Source organism: Calypte anna, chromosome Z (assembly GCF_003957555.1).
Source record: "Calypte anna isolate BGI_N300 chromosome Z, bCalAnn1_v1.p, whole genome shotgun sequence".
Classification (NCBI taxonomy): Eukaryota; Metazoa; Chordata; class Aves; order Apodiformes; family Trochilidae; genus Calypte; species Calypte anna.
Genome location: NC_044274.1, coordinates 52958086 through 52974447, shown reverse-complemented (window position 1 = coordinate 52974447; position 16362 = coordinate 52958086). Strand labels below are relative to the sequence as shown.

At 36.4% G+C, this 16362-nt stretch overlaps 1 protein-coding gene across 2 annotated transcripts in view; it reads left to right on the top strand.

Annotated features, from left to right (window-relative positions):
- NLN (neurolysin) overlaps positions 1 to 16362 on the top strand; it is a 30980-nt gene that overhangs the window by 1796 nt on the left and 12822 nt on the right. For both annotated transcript variants that reach the window (XM_030466802.1, XM_030466803.1), the window contains exons 2-6: positions 7425 to 7681; positions 10106 to 10254; positions 13445 to 13552; positions 15361 to 15463; positions 16183 to 16343. In XM_030466802.1, the coding sequence (XP_030322662.1) occupies positions 7425 to 7681; positions 10106 to 10254; positions 13445 to 13552; positions 15361 to 15463; positions 16183 to 16343 (778 nt within the window). The remainder of the gene's footprint in view (positions 1 to 7424; positions 7682 to 10105; positions 10255 to 13444; positions 13553 to 15360; positions 15464 to 16182; positions 16344 to 16362) is intronic.

Genomic DNA, 16362 nt, shown 5'->3' with positions numbered 1-16362 from the left:
GAGTCATCTTAAATGCTTAAAAGTGACTTTTAACTGTCAAAAGTTAATAAATTGGCCACATAAATCTTGAGTATGAAAGATTCTTAGCTTCTGTTTTTCCCAAAGGTATCTTAAAATGAGAAAAAAAAGACAGTTCCTAGGAAGTTTTCTAGTATCATGTCTTACACTGAATAAAACTACACTAAGAGTTTGATTATTTTTGTTAAAATAGGCATCTTTTGGGAGGGAGGCTATTTCAAATAAAATAATTATCTTATGGGAATCCAAATATTGTATTATTAATTCAATAAAATTCATGAAAAAAGGCAGTTTAAGATGGAGATGTATTAAGTAAGCACAGCCTTTTTAGTTTTGGAGGATACTCTTATAAAACACCTGGAACATTTTTCCCTCTCCTTGTTCTCCATGCAATGAACAGCCTTCTCTATGTACTGCAATGGCATTTTTTCTCCTGGGATTAAAAGCAACAGCTGACACCTTTTTTAACTACAGCAGGCTCTAGCAGAATAGTTTGTCTATTAGGTATAGCTTGTAGAACAAAATTGTTCTCTGGGCTGGCTGAGACAAAGATGTTGTACTCAGGAGCATTTTGTGGACTGAATCTGACCCATGGAGCACCAATTGGACCACACTAAGCAATGCAATAATGTCTTTTGGTAACTTTCCCTTTCTGTGATCCTCTCTATAATGGGAGAAATTCCTGGCTTGCAAAGATTTCTTTTGAATGGTTTGGGCAAGTTCAAAAGTCTGTTCTTTCTTCTGCAGAAGCCAAGGTCAGGTATCTCAGATAGCATGTAAGGTAGGATGAACATTCAGAACTATCTTTGCACAACAGTCTGGGTATCGGGGACCTTCTGACAAAAAACTGTTGCCTTGTATAATTTTGTACAGAAATTTACCCAATAATAACTTTTTACATGGAAACTGCCTCCTAAATCAGTGTTTGATGTCTGTTACATTGTGAGTTATGATGTGTCTGGTGTGAGTTATGTTAAGAGGCAATGAGGAAAAACTGATCCTTGTTTGTTCTCTCCATATTTTTCATGATTGTATAGATCTCTGAAGTACGTCCTCTTTTGTTCTCTATAGCTATTTGGGTTTTGTTTGGTTTTTTTTTCCTTTCTTTCTTCCCTCCAGTGTGAAGAATCCCAGTCTATTTAGTTGTTCTTTGAATAGTTTGTTACTAAGTGCAGTGTATTGTTACTAACTCATGATGGCTTAATAGAAAAGGAAAAGGTTTGGGCAGGTGGGACAAAGGACAACACAGAGTACATGTGTGCTTCATGTTATTTGAGAGTCATATAATGGTTACAATGCACCTTTGTATTTTGTTCTCTGTTCTACTGCTGTTAAATCCTATCATCTCCTTTTCAGCTGCTTCTTGGATTATGTTTTATTAAACTATGTTTCTAAAATTATCAGCTCACAGCTCATCACCGTGTATATAAAGTAAGAAGTGTGTGTTACTTCACATTTATTAAGGCTTAAATTCACTTGTTAGTTGTTTTAAACTACTCAGTGTTGTGACATTCTTTCACATCTTTTTGTAGCTGCCTCTAGTACACTGCATTGTCATCAGTAAGTTTTGGCACTTCATTAATCCATACTTTTTGTAGAGGAGGTATAAATATATAGAAGAATACAGCACACTGCAGGGCTCCACTGGTCACATAGTACCATTCAGAAAAATGAGCAGCCATTTGTTTGCTTCCTACCTTTTAACCATTTATCCATAAGAGGATCTCCCTTCCCATTGCACAGCAGCGTGGTTTCTTTAGAACCTTTTGGTCAACAGTCTTCAGAAATCCAATAGATTGTATAAACTGATCATTTTCTATTGTGACTTCTCCAAAGAATTCCAGTAGATTTGTGGGTTAGGATCTCCCTCTGTAGAGGAGACTCTGTTCTAGTACATGTTATATGACAAGGTGACAGTGAGGAGAATGATATTTGTCTCTTAGCAAAATACTATGAGGGATGTGTGTTCATCACCTCTAGGAGAGTGCTTTCTTTAATGGAGACAATTTCTCTTTCTACCATAGAATGTTAAATGAGTGAAGTCCTTGGCTGTTCTTACCATGCTGGCCTGGAACCATCCTGGGAAGCATTCAGCGTCTTAAGTCAACATTCACTCAAAAGCCACAGCAGAAAGCAGGCTGTATTTGCTTGCATAGTTTGTGGTGTTGAGCAGGCACACTGTTAAGGCTTTGTGTTAGAAGGCACTAGTTTTTGGGTTTTGTTTTTTTGTTTTAAGGGGGTTCTAATTGCAGTTATGGAGCTTTAAATCAGGAAGTACTGAACATGCTGTCCTCTTGCTGTAGTGAGATCAGTCTGTGCCAAACACTATCATGATACAGGGAGCAGTACTTTTCTAGGGAAAATGGCTGAGGAATTCAAGGCATGTATTCACTGTTCCATACATTGTCAACAGCCAAACAGATGGGAGGACTGAGAAGCGAAGTGGAACAAGGACTTGTGCTGCAGGATTATTTATATTGTGGGGCTGTAATTAGCTTCCTTTGGCTCAACTGAAATAATACTGCCCCATGAATCACTTTGAGCTATTGAACTGTACTTTGCTTGTTTTGCCTTGGAGTCTGGTTTTTTTTTTTAATTTTTCCCCCCGTTCTTGTTTTTTACTTGAGTTACAGAGTGCTCTGCTTACTCTGCTTGATTTTTCCTTGCTTTACTGTAAAATACACAACTGCTTCTTGTCTGAAACTGTGAGACAAAACTGAAACAAGATGGAGATACATGTAAAATTCAAGCAAGAATTAAGGATCTCTAAATAATACAAATATTTTTAGTCTATTACATTTCCTTCTTAAAATACATCCTGAGAACACAGACTAAATGCAATATATCTTATATACTGTGCTTTGTTTCTGAAATGCTTTTCAAATTCTCAATGTATTAAAAAAAAATTCCCTTCCATACGAGGCTTAAAGATGAGCTTAAACCATGCCTGTTTGCTAGCAAATACATATGCTAGGTAGCTCCTGAGTATTACTTTCAGGAAGATGCCAACATATGGCATAATATTAAAGTATTAAACCAAACAACTGTCCTCAGGCAAACTCTCAGTTTTCTTATTCCTGTAATGGGACGTGTGTAGGGTGCGGCTTTTTTGTTCATTTTTAAGAAAGCCGCTAGGTGGAGTCAAAATGCTGAGATCCTGTGGGAGCTGATGGGAGGGAGGTACATCAGGGATGCGGTCGTCACATGCTCAGTGCTGACTTCCAACATGCAGCGCTGCTTCTCCTGCAGCCTGTAGGACTAGGAAGTGTTATGTGGTTTTTGCTTTTTAACCAAGATCTACTGTTTCAAAAGACTGAGACCAAAATGGTCTTACTGTTGTTCTCAGTTTTAATTTGGAAGCTTCTGGCAAAGCTTTGAACAGTAAATTACTCTTTGAAAAAGTTGCTCATTGTGTTCATTTTGGTTTGCAAATCTGGTCTTACCTATATCTGCAGGAAGGACCCCTGAAGTGTGCATAAAATGCAGCAAGAACAGCTTAATTCAATGTTTGCCATCAGAGTATTTAAAAAATAGAGGATGACTGAATTACCTGACTTTGAGTCTCCCCTCGCTCCATGTCTTTCTGTCTCTCTTCTTTTTAAAATGCTGTCTCTCTCTTTGCTCCTGAAGCAGTTATCCCATATCTTTTGTCAGCAAAGAATAGACTTTTGCATCTTATATGAAGTTGATATACTGTGATTTTTGTGTGTGTGTGTGTGTGGCTACACACATAAAACTGTCAGCCCTATTATTAGCAAGTACATTGAACTGGTCTGTGTATGTTTCCCAGAAACACATTTGTTAATACATTTTATAATCTATAAAATTATACTTGTCATTGCCACTTAGGCAAATGAAAATTGCTTAGGTGAAAATTAATTTGAAAGCTGTAAGCACCATTAAAGGGTCTTGGACAGAGTCACAGCTATCCATATGTGATTGCAATTAAATGAGACAGGAGGCTTAAATTTTGACTGGATTATAAAATTATTATCAGTGGTAGGATCATAATGTGGATAAATATGCAGGGTTTTGTGTTATTTTCTAGAACTGGTACTATTCTTTGCTGCTTGTGGCTTTCTTAATTTAAAAGTGTTTATGGATCATGCCAACAATAGGTTACTTGGTATGTTCCAGTCACAGAATGTCACAGAAATGTTTCTGAACTTAAACCTGAAGTACATAAATGTTGAATATGTATAAAATACTTACTGCACAAGTTAAAAATCAGTCTGTAAATTCAGTTCTTCTCTTTGCCTTTGTAGCAGTTATGTTGGTCACTGTTTTGCGTGGAGTATGATAAAGGTTCTTCTCCTTTCTAAAATCAAATCAAATTTGTATTTCCCAGAAGCAGTAAGTAATTGAATTGTAGATTTGTTGGTAAAATAAATTACCTGGCATTCTAGCAAAGATAGTCATGACTGCAGTCTGTAACTTAGAAGCTATTTTTATTTCTTAAGAATCATCGTTAACGAGGAAGCTACTAAGCTTTTATGTTGTTTTTCAACTCACTCATTTTGGTAGAAATTATAATTCTTAATGCTTTGGGAATTGGCAGATTAACACTGTAAAAAAATATTGCTTCTGCAGTAGTCTTTGTAACTGAAAATCCAAAACCAGAACTTCTGTGCCTTTCCTCCTGAACTTTCCATAGATGGATGAAGCAGTGTACCAATACATAATTTATTTAAGTCTGGCCTGTATGTCATTCCACTGATACTCTGAGGTGCCACAGGAGTCATGCAAGGAAAAAGGCTTGTTCAGATTGCCAGCAGAGGCCAGTTAGATATTAATTGTAAAGATGCAATGTAAATAAAGATATTTTAATTTGGAAGGACTTCACAGGAACATAGGGGCTGAAAGGGACAGTTGGAGTGATCAAGTCTAGTCCTGACTACCTTAGGCAGCTATTTAATATAATGTACTTTATAAACTGGTCAATCCCCATGCTGGAAATGGAGGCTTTTTAACTTCCTGGTGATTATTGGGCAACTGCTTCAGAATTTCACTGCCCTGAATGCTATAAACATCTCTCTAAAATTGTAGCTTGCATGTATTCTTGACCAATTTCTTCTCATTTTTTCTCAGTTACTATTGCTTTTTAGCATCAATAGCACTTTTCACTTTGAGGCATGTAAATGGTATGCTTAATGGCAGTGATCATATTGAGACTTCTTTTGGTAGACTAGATCCATGTTTCTAGCACATGTTTCTAGCAGTCAAACAAGCTTAGGTCGCTATTAACACTTTTGATCCTTTGTTTAGGCAGGCGCAACTGTTTTGAAGTCACACATCAAACAGATCATGAGACTCATAGGCTGAATTAAACTGTTTTTGATGGGTGGTGTAACAGGGGAAGACATGAGCAGCAAAGGGAGGAATGGAATATCTGAAGGCACTACAGCACATTTCCTATACTTTCTGATGTCCAGGGTTTGGGGGAAACAGGGAGTGGAGTACAGTCTTAAACCTACTTCTGAGCAGGGTTCCCCTTACCTCCCATGAGGTTGGACCAGAACTGCACTAGCCACGGGGCAGTCCAATGGAAAGCTGTTCATGACTTAACAGAGTTGTATTCTTTAATGGATTTGTAGATTCAGGGTAGAAGTCAGTGGTTTTAAGGGGATGGGAAACTAATGTTTCAGTGAATGCTAATAATTAACCTTTTGCTTTCATGAAAGTAATTTCACTTAGCATCTGAGATTCAGAGTTTCAGTGGCCCAGTGGAAAATCTACCAAGGCATTAATGTTAGAATTGAGTTAGTATTAAGGGAGATAGAACAGAAGTAGAAGGAATATTCTTTATTCAGGCTTTTTTTCAGAGTTAAATCATCAGTACAACTGTAGTAACAAGAAAAAAAGACTTCTCGAAGTAAAGCATAGATAGAAATGTTGACCTTCATTTTTGTCTTGCATAAAAATAATTTTGGTTAGGCTATTTCCAGAGAATTTTTCTTATGTATAAGTGGGACTTAAAAAAAAACCCACAACCCAAACAAACAACAAAAATCCCACCACACACAAAAAACCCTGCCTTCCAAAAGACACCCTACATGCAGCTCTTTTCAGATAGTGGGCATTTCATTTTTATGCTTTGTTCTGCTTTTCCTTGAGGCCAAAATTGCCTGTCCTATTATGCATGCTGCCTACATTACATGTCAAAACCTCTTTGAGCACTTCTGCACATACCAGAGTGGTTTTGCAATAAAATTAATTGAGGCACAGTGGCTAGCACTAAGGGAAAAGGTATTTGATGTAAAATAGTGTTAAGTAACAGCTCTTGTGGTGTCAAGCTGTCTGTGTATTTTTTTTGTATTTCTTTAGTTATGCTAAAAATTCTAAGTTGTCATTATTACCATAACAACATAGGATTTTTCTTTTAATTTTTTTTTTTTAAATTGTGCACCTAAGAAAGAGAGAAGGGTGGTAAGTCATTTCTAGCCAGAGTTCCTCCTACAATGTTCCTATTATCCCCCTAGGGTACTAAGCATTGCAGCAAGTTTTATTCCTGCAAGCTTTTAACTACTATCAATTTATTAACTTCCTCAGCAACTACTTCATATGTACCTGAGCTGCTAATGTAGTTGCCAAGTGAACAAATTTTTGACTGTGTTTCTATCAGCCCCACTTCAGTCCATTCCTGAGTCTATCATTCTCCTTTCTACAAACAAGCTAAGAACTGTTCTGTTGGGGTGGGAGGGCAGAAGCAGGTACTTCTGAAACCAGTATCTTCTTAATTTATATGTGTTTTCATTGCTCAAAATAACTTTTTTTTTTAATATTGTGCAAAAAGGTTAGTAAAAAGGCAGCGTTTTTGTGCAGCCACGCTAGGATTAGTTACATATGTAACCTTTTCTGAGAAAGCTAAGTTTTCCTCCCATGGTTGATTATGTGGCAGACATCCCATATAAATGTAAAATTATTTGTTGCAATGAGCAAATGAGCTAATCAATATTTTTTGTCTTATTTTGTGCATCTTTCACAGTTTTGGTCTTCATAATATACAAATCACTTAGTGGGCTTCATTACTTATTTCAGAAATGCAATTACTATCTGTTTCTGTAGTTTCTGTAACACTAATTCTTTTTTTCTTAGAAGACTGAATAGTAATCTGATGTGTCTGGGTTTGTCAATACCAGAGTTTTTATCCTCTTAGTATCCCACTTAGTTATTCTCTGCATTAAAAAGGTAGGAGACAGACCTCTGGTTTATTTAAGATTAGACTTAAGTGATAGGGGCAGTGGCTGTGTATGGTCCTGCTGGATATGCTATGGCTCTAAGAGGAGTCTGTTCTTGCTTCTAAAAATGTTTGATTATTAAAAGTCTGTTGCCTTTTTTTAATGCTTACCAAAAACTACTTCTTGAACTATAATCTTACTATATAAAGATTATTTTTATACTTTCAGGTCCATTGGGCCACGGCTTGTGTTCAGAATGACATTAGGAGCAGAAATCACTAACCAGCTCAAGGCTTCTTCCTATATGGCATCAGGCCGAAACCTTTTGAGATGGGACCTGTCACCAGAGCAAATCAGAACAAGAACAGAAGAACTTATCAGGAAGACAAAGCATGTGTATGACAATGTTGGGACACTTGATATTGGAGAAGTAACACATGAAAATACTATACAGACCTTGGCAGATATAGAAGTGGAATATGCAGGTTAGTGTACATTTTCTGTGATTCATGCCACAGTACATGCCATCTGCACATAAAGAAGCATTGAGAAAACATAGCTGTTGTTTACAATTCTGCATCATGCTGTTGTTGTGTAGAATTTTCAAGGGTCCTCTGGTCACGGTATCCTCTCATCAGTAAGATGGTCAGCTACAAAGTTCTGCTGCTTTGTTCTAGAGACAAAAATAAGGACAGCAAACCCATCCCATGTTTCTTTAATGAATCCAAAGAACCTGGGTTTTTTGCATATGAAGCTCCACACAGGTACCTTTTCTTTCCAACTGTGTACAACCACTAGGGGACAGCATGCAATGGTGTAGACCCGTTCTGTGGTCCACTAAGTACCCAGTGGTAAGCAGTGATATTCAGATACAGCAGAATCCGAGATCAGCAAGTCAAATGGAACAACTGTTAATGTTTAATAAGCTCCCAATGGACAAAATACGATGGCTGAGAATGGGAGAATTTTTAATACTTTTTTGAAAGAAGGCTGATTTACTTACTCACTTTTATATTATGACCGGAAATGCCTTCAAGAAGAATCCAGGGAGAGGTGCTGGTCATGCAGTCACATCCAGATGTATCTGAATGAATTATTAAGACATGCTGATACATGGATGGGTCAAACACAAGTAATTCAATTAATTTGTTAATAATTGTCAGTTAGAGGAAATGGGAAAAATTAAAATGTGGCTTGGGTGGTTTTGCAAAACCTATCAGGTGGTGGCTGCATGACACTTGAAGTATTCAGTGTAATAAAATATCAAGTTCTCTTAAATCCTTGAAAAAATCTGCTGTAATAACAGTAGGGCTGACAACAGCCATCTTGACTCACAGCAAAATTTTGCTTATCAGAAGAGAGCAGCTTGCAGCTCTCATGATTGCACTGTAATATTATTTAGAATTACCACATTATCTAGAATTCCAATTTAGGCACATCCAGTGAATTGACTAGAATTGATGCTAGCTGGAGGGCTGACTAATCTTCTTCCTGCCAGATTCAGTTTTATTGTACCAGTGTATTTTGTATACTTATTGTAAGTCTGTTCACTAAGGTATAAAACTACCGTAAATTAAAAGGAAAATCTATGTTTGATTTAGAAAATAGTGGCAATCGGCTTCTTAGCATAGCCACCATCTTCTAAGATGTACTTTTTTCTTCCACATGCTATTGCAGTAGTGGGTCATATTTAAGCTTTTGATGCTTATCTTGGAAGGTGCGTGTGTACTTGCCAGGACTTCCCTGAGAAACAGCCCATGGCGTATGATAAGGATACATTAACACAACAGGGCTTCCATCAGAATCTGAGATTTGTGAGGCCTGTGTGTCCCTTTCACATGTACATGAAAGACCTACTCCAGTAACTGGAGCTTATTATCTGAAGAGACATAGATGACTACAGGCCTTACATTTCACTTGGAGCTGCAAAAACTCACTTCGTAATTTTGAAATCTCTTGGTATGGGGACAGAAAGATGGAGTTGGAAGGGGGGGTTTTTCCATGGATTTTGTAAAGAACCATATGCCCATGCTTGCATTCCAAAGGTTTCTGAAGGGCTAAGGGTATCTCAGGGTTTGATAAAACAAGTTCACATTACATAAAACTACAAAGTTTTAAATCATCCTAAAATGTGGTTACTTTAAAGTTTTCTTTTGGGGAGGTGGAGGGGAGAAAATTGCTTTTGAATTGTTCATTCAGCTGGTTATAATGATTAATTTTTATTTTAACACTTCTGCTCAGTGGCATTGTAAGATGAAATATTCCTCTAGTAAACAAGGATTTACTCTTTTACACTCATAGAATACACTCATTTTACACTCATAGAATACACTCATTCTAGAAATGAATGTATTCCATAAAAGCAATATTGCCTAGCATCTGATCTCTTGAAGTACAGAATGGACAGACTGCATCTTCTTTGTTTCCCTTACTGTGTTTCCTTAAATGCAGAAGAAATGAGGATTTGTCACTACACTGTTCTTGTAGCAATGTTAAAATAACGTCAGGACAGATGGGCCCATTTGAAAGATTCAGAGCTTTTAACTTGAAATGCTAACATGAAAGCACCTGTCTTCACTTACAGATGGTTTGTCTTTCAAAAATCATGTGTCACATTTATGTACCTTTAAGCTGATTTTTTAGAAGAAAGATGATGACTAGATTTGGATAATAGATAATTTCTGTAAAAATGTTTATCTATTATAATGGTGTGCAGGTTTGTCCTTTCACCTATCAATTTTTACACTATCTGTAATCACTTTATTTGCTTCAAGCCTTATCAGAAATGACAGGTTGATTTGAGTACTTATTTCTTATGCCTTCTATAAATATCAGAAGGGGAGAAGTTCCTTATCCTTAAAATGTTTCCAGTCTTCTGTGTGAATGTTCATTTCCTTTTATTTAAACAGTAGAAAGAAGCATGTTGGATTTTCCCCAGCACGTTTCACCTGACAAAGAAGTACGCTTAGCAAGTACAGAAGCTGACAAAAAGCTTTCAAATTTTGATGTGGAGATGAGCATGAGAGAAGATGTATTTCAGAAGATTGTTTATTTGCAGGTAAATCACAATGATTCTGCACAACTTTTGAATTGTAGATAAAATGTAGGTTCCACAAATCTTAAGCCAGTGTAACCTGGTGCTCCTGCTCTTTGCCTCTTATGTCTAGGTGTGTGCATCCTCTTTGCATTGCAGTAGCTTTTACTTTTGTTTTATCTTCCAATGTACGGGTAGAAGGAAGCTAAACTAGCATTAGGACACTCATCGGGAGAAAAAAACGTATATTGTTTTCTGCTGGCTGATCTCCCTGAACTGGCTTGCCCAAGGCATCACCAAGGGCTTAGGAAGAAAAGAGGTGATAAATCAATGTATGTAGGTTGTCTTATCCTGCTTCTGAATTTGTGTCCAAAAGCATGCTTTACTGAAGTTATGAATTCTAAATTCTAAAGTTGAGTTGCAAGTTACAAAAACTAATGAGAACACATAACACATGACCACCAGAATTACATCTCTTGATCTGCTAATTATAGACAGCTACACTGTATACTCTTCAGTATATGTTACTTAAGCCTAGCCTCAAACTAAACTAAGTCAAAAGATACATTAGAACTGGTTTCTATCACATTTGTGTTTCTCTTTAGCTTTCAATTTAACTGAGCACCTACCAGTATCTTTTATTATTCAGTTATACTGTTTATTTGATAGCTCAAACAGGATGAACATTTGTTTTAATCCAAGTACATCTAGTGACATTTAGTAATTATTTTCCAAAAGTGTAATTTAAAGATTATGCAAGGAAGTTATCTGATGTGAAAACATTCCATTCTTCAGATGTGAATATTCCCTTTCAGGCCCACCAATTTTTATCCTTCTTGTGATGCAGATAATATATTGGACCCCTATTTCTTGGAGTTGATAGTGTTTTTTGCAGTGTGGACTATGAACCAGAACAATATTTGCAGCACCTTATTACAGTGCATTCCAGTGCCATTGTTTTCTATTCCTCTTTTCTAGGCACATTTTCAAGTGTTATTCTTTAGCTGTGTATCGTTGCTTGTATTTGTGCAGGTATTTAAAAATGCCATTTTGAGGACCTTCTGTTGTGCATTGGCAGATTGTACTTTCTGTTGATTCTTCCCGTGCCTTACATTGACTTTTTTCCCCCACTCTGTTGCCATTAATTAAACAGTTTGATGAATATTTATTATTTGCTGTGATTTTGTCCATCTCCAATGCAGTACACCTGGATACATTTAGGGTTAGCCTGCCATATCTGTGTGTCTATCTATTTTTAGTTTACAGGAATTTCTGATAGTATCTAGGGAAGACCGCAATGCTGTTATTTGCTAGTATTACTGTATTATAACTTAAAAATCTTTTTCATTTGGTGCTTTCCTATGTCATCTTCCCTTGTAGCAATATTGGCTTTATAATCAGTTACAACTGTCGTTTACATTTTTTTGTTTGTTTTTTTTTTCCCCCAGAAATTTTTTTCTCAACTCCAGCATGTGATCATGTTCTGGTATTAGTCTTTCAGAGATGCAATGTCTGAGCATATACCAGCTATGAAAGTAGTTGCTGTTTTTGCTGTGTTGCTAATTCTAAGTCACAAAGTTATTCTTTCCAAATTCTGGTTTATTTAAAATATTAATTTATTTATCTGGTGGTGGTGGAAGATGAATGAGACTTTTGTATTTAACTAAATACAAATACTTAATTAAGAAAAAAACAAAAACCCACAACACAGAGACTGAAAATAATCTAGTTTCTTTCCCCACACAGCGGGGCAAAAATTCCTGCATAAATTTATGTTGTTGAATATGCTCCAGAACTTATTATTTAGAAAACTTCTACTTGGGGGTCTGAAATTTGGAATAAAGGTGAATTTGGTAATCATACTATCATTTTAAATTTTATTACCCCTAACATCTGCCCATGTTGGCAAGCAGAGGCATGCTTAAGAATGTTGCCTATCTTCTCCACCCACATACCCTCAGGAAACTCAGCCTGTTGTAAACAGCTGCTGCAGTTTTTGTTCATGATATTCTAAGTAGGTTTTGTTTCTTACTCTGCCTCGAGATTTCTTCATTTAATAAGGTAGCAGGGTTTTCCAAAGCAAGTACAAAATGGCATTTAAAATTATCAACCATGACTATTCTAAAACTTCTGGGAAGTTCCAAAATTTCATGTGTCTATTATATTCAAAATTAGCATTTCTGTTCTGGAAACTGTTAAATCCAAGAAACACAGGGTGACTTAGACCATCTTGACCAGATCATATGTTTAGGGAGAACCACAGAGCACCCTTGGTTCTTCTGCCTGTGAGGGCTTATACACTTCATATCTTTAAAAACCCGCTGGGTCTTTTTGAATGTGTATCATCCTTAATTCAAGCATGTCTGTGATGCAGATTCTTTTGAAATGTATGGGGAGATACATAGTCATCAAGAGAAGGATGAAGAACACTAACTTCATTTTTTCCTCCTTTTTCCCCAAAGAATCCTTCTCTTTCTTTGCTTTAGAAGGAGACAATATGCATTGGCTTTCAAGGCTTAAAATTAGTGTTTGCAAAGTCCCTTCTTGTGTCTAAAATGTCTGCTTATTTTGGGCCCAGAAGTATTTAAGGAGCATGGTGATTCCATATGCCACATGGAGGGACTGAGAGATCCCTCACAAAGCCTAGGTAACTCAGTTAGATGTTTCATAATCTTCTTTCCTTAGCTGTTAACTGTAATAAAAGCAATGTCTTTTTGGAGAGATTAGAGTACTGCATTTTTTCCTCAACCTTTCTATTTTTGAGCCTTGCAGCACAGTTAGTGCAACATAAATGTTAATGTTGAGACAGTATCTCAACCGCACCCATTTCTCACCTCTGTCATTTTGAAGCCTTACTCTTTCTATCACAGTACTCTTCAGTCAGAAGAAAGAACTCTGAAATTGTGGGTTGTCCTTTGGAAAAGCAATATGTGAAAGTTTTGATTGTTACAAATACTTCTGTACTCAATACCTCAGCGTTGATACTCCTAGGTATAATGCATAGTAGCATAAAGATCTTCAAAAAGCTGCAGAATTTTAGAGAGTTTTCTTTGCCAGATGCAGATATCCTTTTTAACAAGGGCTTTAAGTTAACACCTTTTTGTTTTAATGTTCAATTTTACATGAGTGGAGATAAAATTAGAATGTATACTGCATTGTTTTCATGTTTCTTGCAACATGTTGTAAATTCAATTATTTTATACTGTCATTTCAGCAAACCTGTGATCTGGAAAACGTAAAGCCTGAAACAAAGCGCTACCTAGAGAAATCAGTTCAAGTGGGGAAAAGAAACGGACTCCATCTTCCCAAAGAAGTGCAGAATGTAAATATGAACTATTAGTTTCTAAAACAAAGATAACTTGAAGGGATGAAATTATGGCTGTATAGCTCTGCAAAGCATATACTTGAAAATTGTCATTTTGGACCTGCCCAGTCACTGCTCTAATCTAAACTGATCAATCATGTTAAGGTTTTCAAATTCATCTGTTAGACACTCACAGTGCATCACTTCTGTTAACCTTCCAGAGTAAAGGAAGCCTATTTGGAAACATTTTTATTATGAATATTCCTTACAGAGAATGCCTTAATGAGAACATTTTTGAGAGTTTTCTTTCCTATAAATCTATTTGTGAGCGGAAGCTTTAGAAGTATTTACAACTGTTAACAAAGACACAGCTACTTTCATTTCAGTATTAACCAATGGTATAAAATATGTAAAAAAAATTACCACATTGACTAAAAACACTTGAGATAGAATTTTAGCTCCATTAAGGGAAAATTTACTCAAGCATGAAAAAGCACCTATCACTTCTGAAAATAATTAAGTAAAATCATCAGCATCTCAGATGCTGACATACTTCTTTCTATATTCTGAGTGATGTTCTGAAACAATCTGGATTTATGACTGTTGAATAGATTTTACCCTTTGTAGAAAATAATAATTTTTCATACACATCCATCAGTTAGTGGGAACAGTTTCATGCGTTGCTTAAGGGTAACTGATGCCTCTAAAGAAATTTTGAAATATTTAAAAGGAGACAATAGTTGAATTACATTTATGTAACAACTTGACAAATTATAACCTTTGACAAGTTTTGGTCCACATTTTTCTACTGGTAACTACTGTATTTGTGTGAACTTGGCATTAAGGGGTATAGGCATCCTATGATCTGTAGTAGAAAATGTTTCATATTGATGAATATCAGGACAAAAGGTTTTGGAATGTGTTGTGTAGATTTTCTGGGTTTTTTGTCATACCTGTGTGTTTTCAAGAGTGTTTTTCAGTAATTAGTATGCTTTTTTACTTCCTCGATCTAATTGCTTTCACTGGGTATTTTTACATTTAAAATTATAATTTAGGAATTTAAAGTAAAATATTTGAACATAAGCACATAATGCTGTTCAGAGAATGTGTTTATGTGTTCAGTCCCTTCCGAACTAAGAATACATTTCAAATGTTGTCAGTGATAGCCCTGACTGAGGGTTTATTGCCAACAATACTCCTGAGGACCAAAAGAAAGAAGGAGGCTGAGGGAGAGTGAAGATGATTAAGGGAGTGGAACATCTCCCTTATGAGGAAAGGCTGAGGGAGCTGGGTCTCTTTAGTTTGGAGAAAAGGAGACTGAGGGGTGACCTCATCAATGTTTTCAAATATCTAAGGAGCGAGTGTCAGGGAGATGGAGTTAGGCTTTTCTCAGTGATTACCAGTGATAGGACAAGGGGTAATGGGTGTAAATTGGAGCATAGGAGGTTCAAGTTGAATATTCGAAAAAATTTTTTTACTGTAAGGGTGACAGAGCCCTGGAACAGGCTGCCCAGGGAGGTTGTGGAGTCTCCTTCACTGGAGACATTCAAAACCCGCTTGGACACGTTCCTGCGCGATGTACTCTAGGTGGCCCTGCTCTGGCAGGGGGGGTTGGACTAGATGATCTTTCGAGGTCCCTTCCAACCCCTAGGATTCTATGATTCTATGATTCTATGAAGTATGATGCTATCTGCAGTGTGCTAATTGCCCAGTGCTGGTATTCACTGTCAGCTAGTAGAAGATGGGAAAAGTGAGATACTAGTCTTGCTTAGTAATTGCCAAGTTTGATCTTTGATCTTTATAGTTGATCTTTATACTTGATACAGGAAATAAAGACAATGAAGAAAAAAATGAGTGAGCTATGTATAGACTTCAGCAAAAACCTGAATGAGGAAAACACATTTCTGGTATTTTCTAAGGAAGAACTTGGTGAGTAGTCGTCTTGCTCTTTCCATTTATTCAACCTTCCAATATCATTGGAATAATTAGTTTTGGCTCAGTGAATGATGATCTATTGAAATTTTAAGTATTTTCCAAATTTTGCTGTTTCTTTTTCATTCTTTCCCTTTGAATTGCCCTTTGCAGGTATAAGTGATCTCTCTCTCATGATTAGTGCTTTCTCAAGTGTTTGTTTTGCATTAAGTTCCTTGCATCTGGCCTACTTTTTTTTTTTTTCCCGTAACTTTTCTCTGATTTTATTCTCAGTTCTCCACCATCAGGCAATCCCCTGTGTATTGTACTTCTATGTCCTGCAGCATGTTTTAGTTACCTCAGTAATTTAAACTGATCTAGAGATGTCATATGGCAGAGAATTTGGGGATTCATTATCTGAAGGGCATGGCCTAAAAAGTTCTTTATAAACATCATATTTTTTATGTCATATTCAGCCATATTATTTTTCAGTCATATTCATTTTTTTCATTCAGCCTTGCCCATATTTCTCTCCTGCTTACAAAAGTTTCCAATTTTTTATTTTGCTTGGTTGTGATTTGCAGAAGCTTTGGCAAACATTTGTAAAAAGAGGGGTTATATTTCCATGGAGACTTGTGATGTCAAATTAGATTGCAGCAAAACAAAATCAGCAGTCTCACAAAAAGAGAGGGGAAGAGGTAATTATGATAAACATTCTTTATTAAATTGTTATATAGAAGGCCTTCCTGATGACTTTATTAAGAGTTTAGAGAAGACTGAGGAAGACAAATATAAAATTACTCTAAAGTATCCTCACTATTTTCCTGTCATGAAGAAATGCTGCATTTCGGAAACTAGGAGAAAAATGGAGTCTGCCTTTAACTCAAGATGCAAAGAGGTATGTCTTATATCCACTG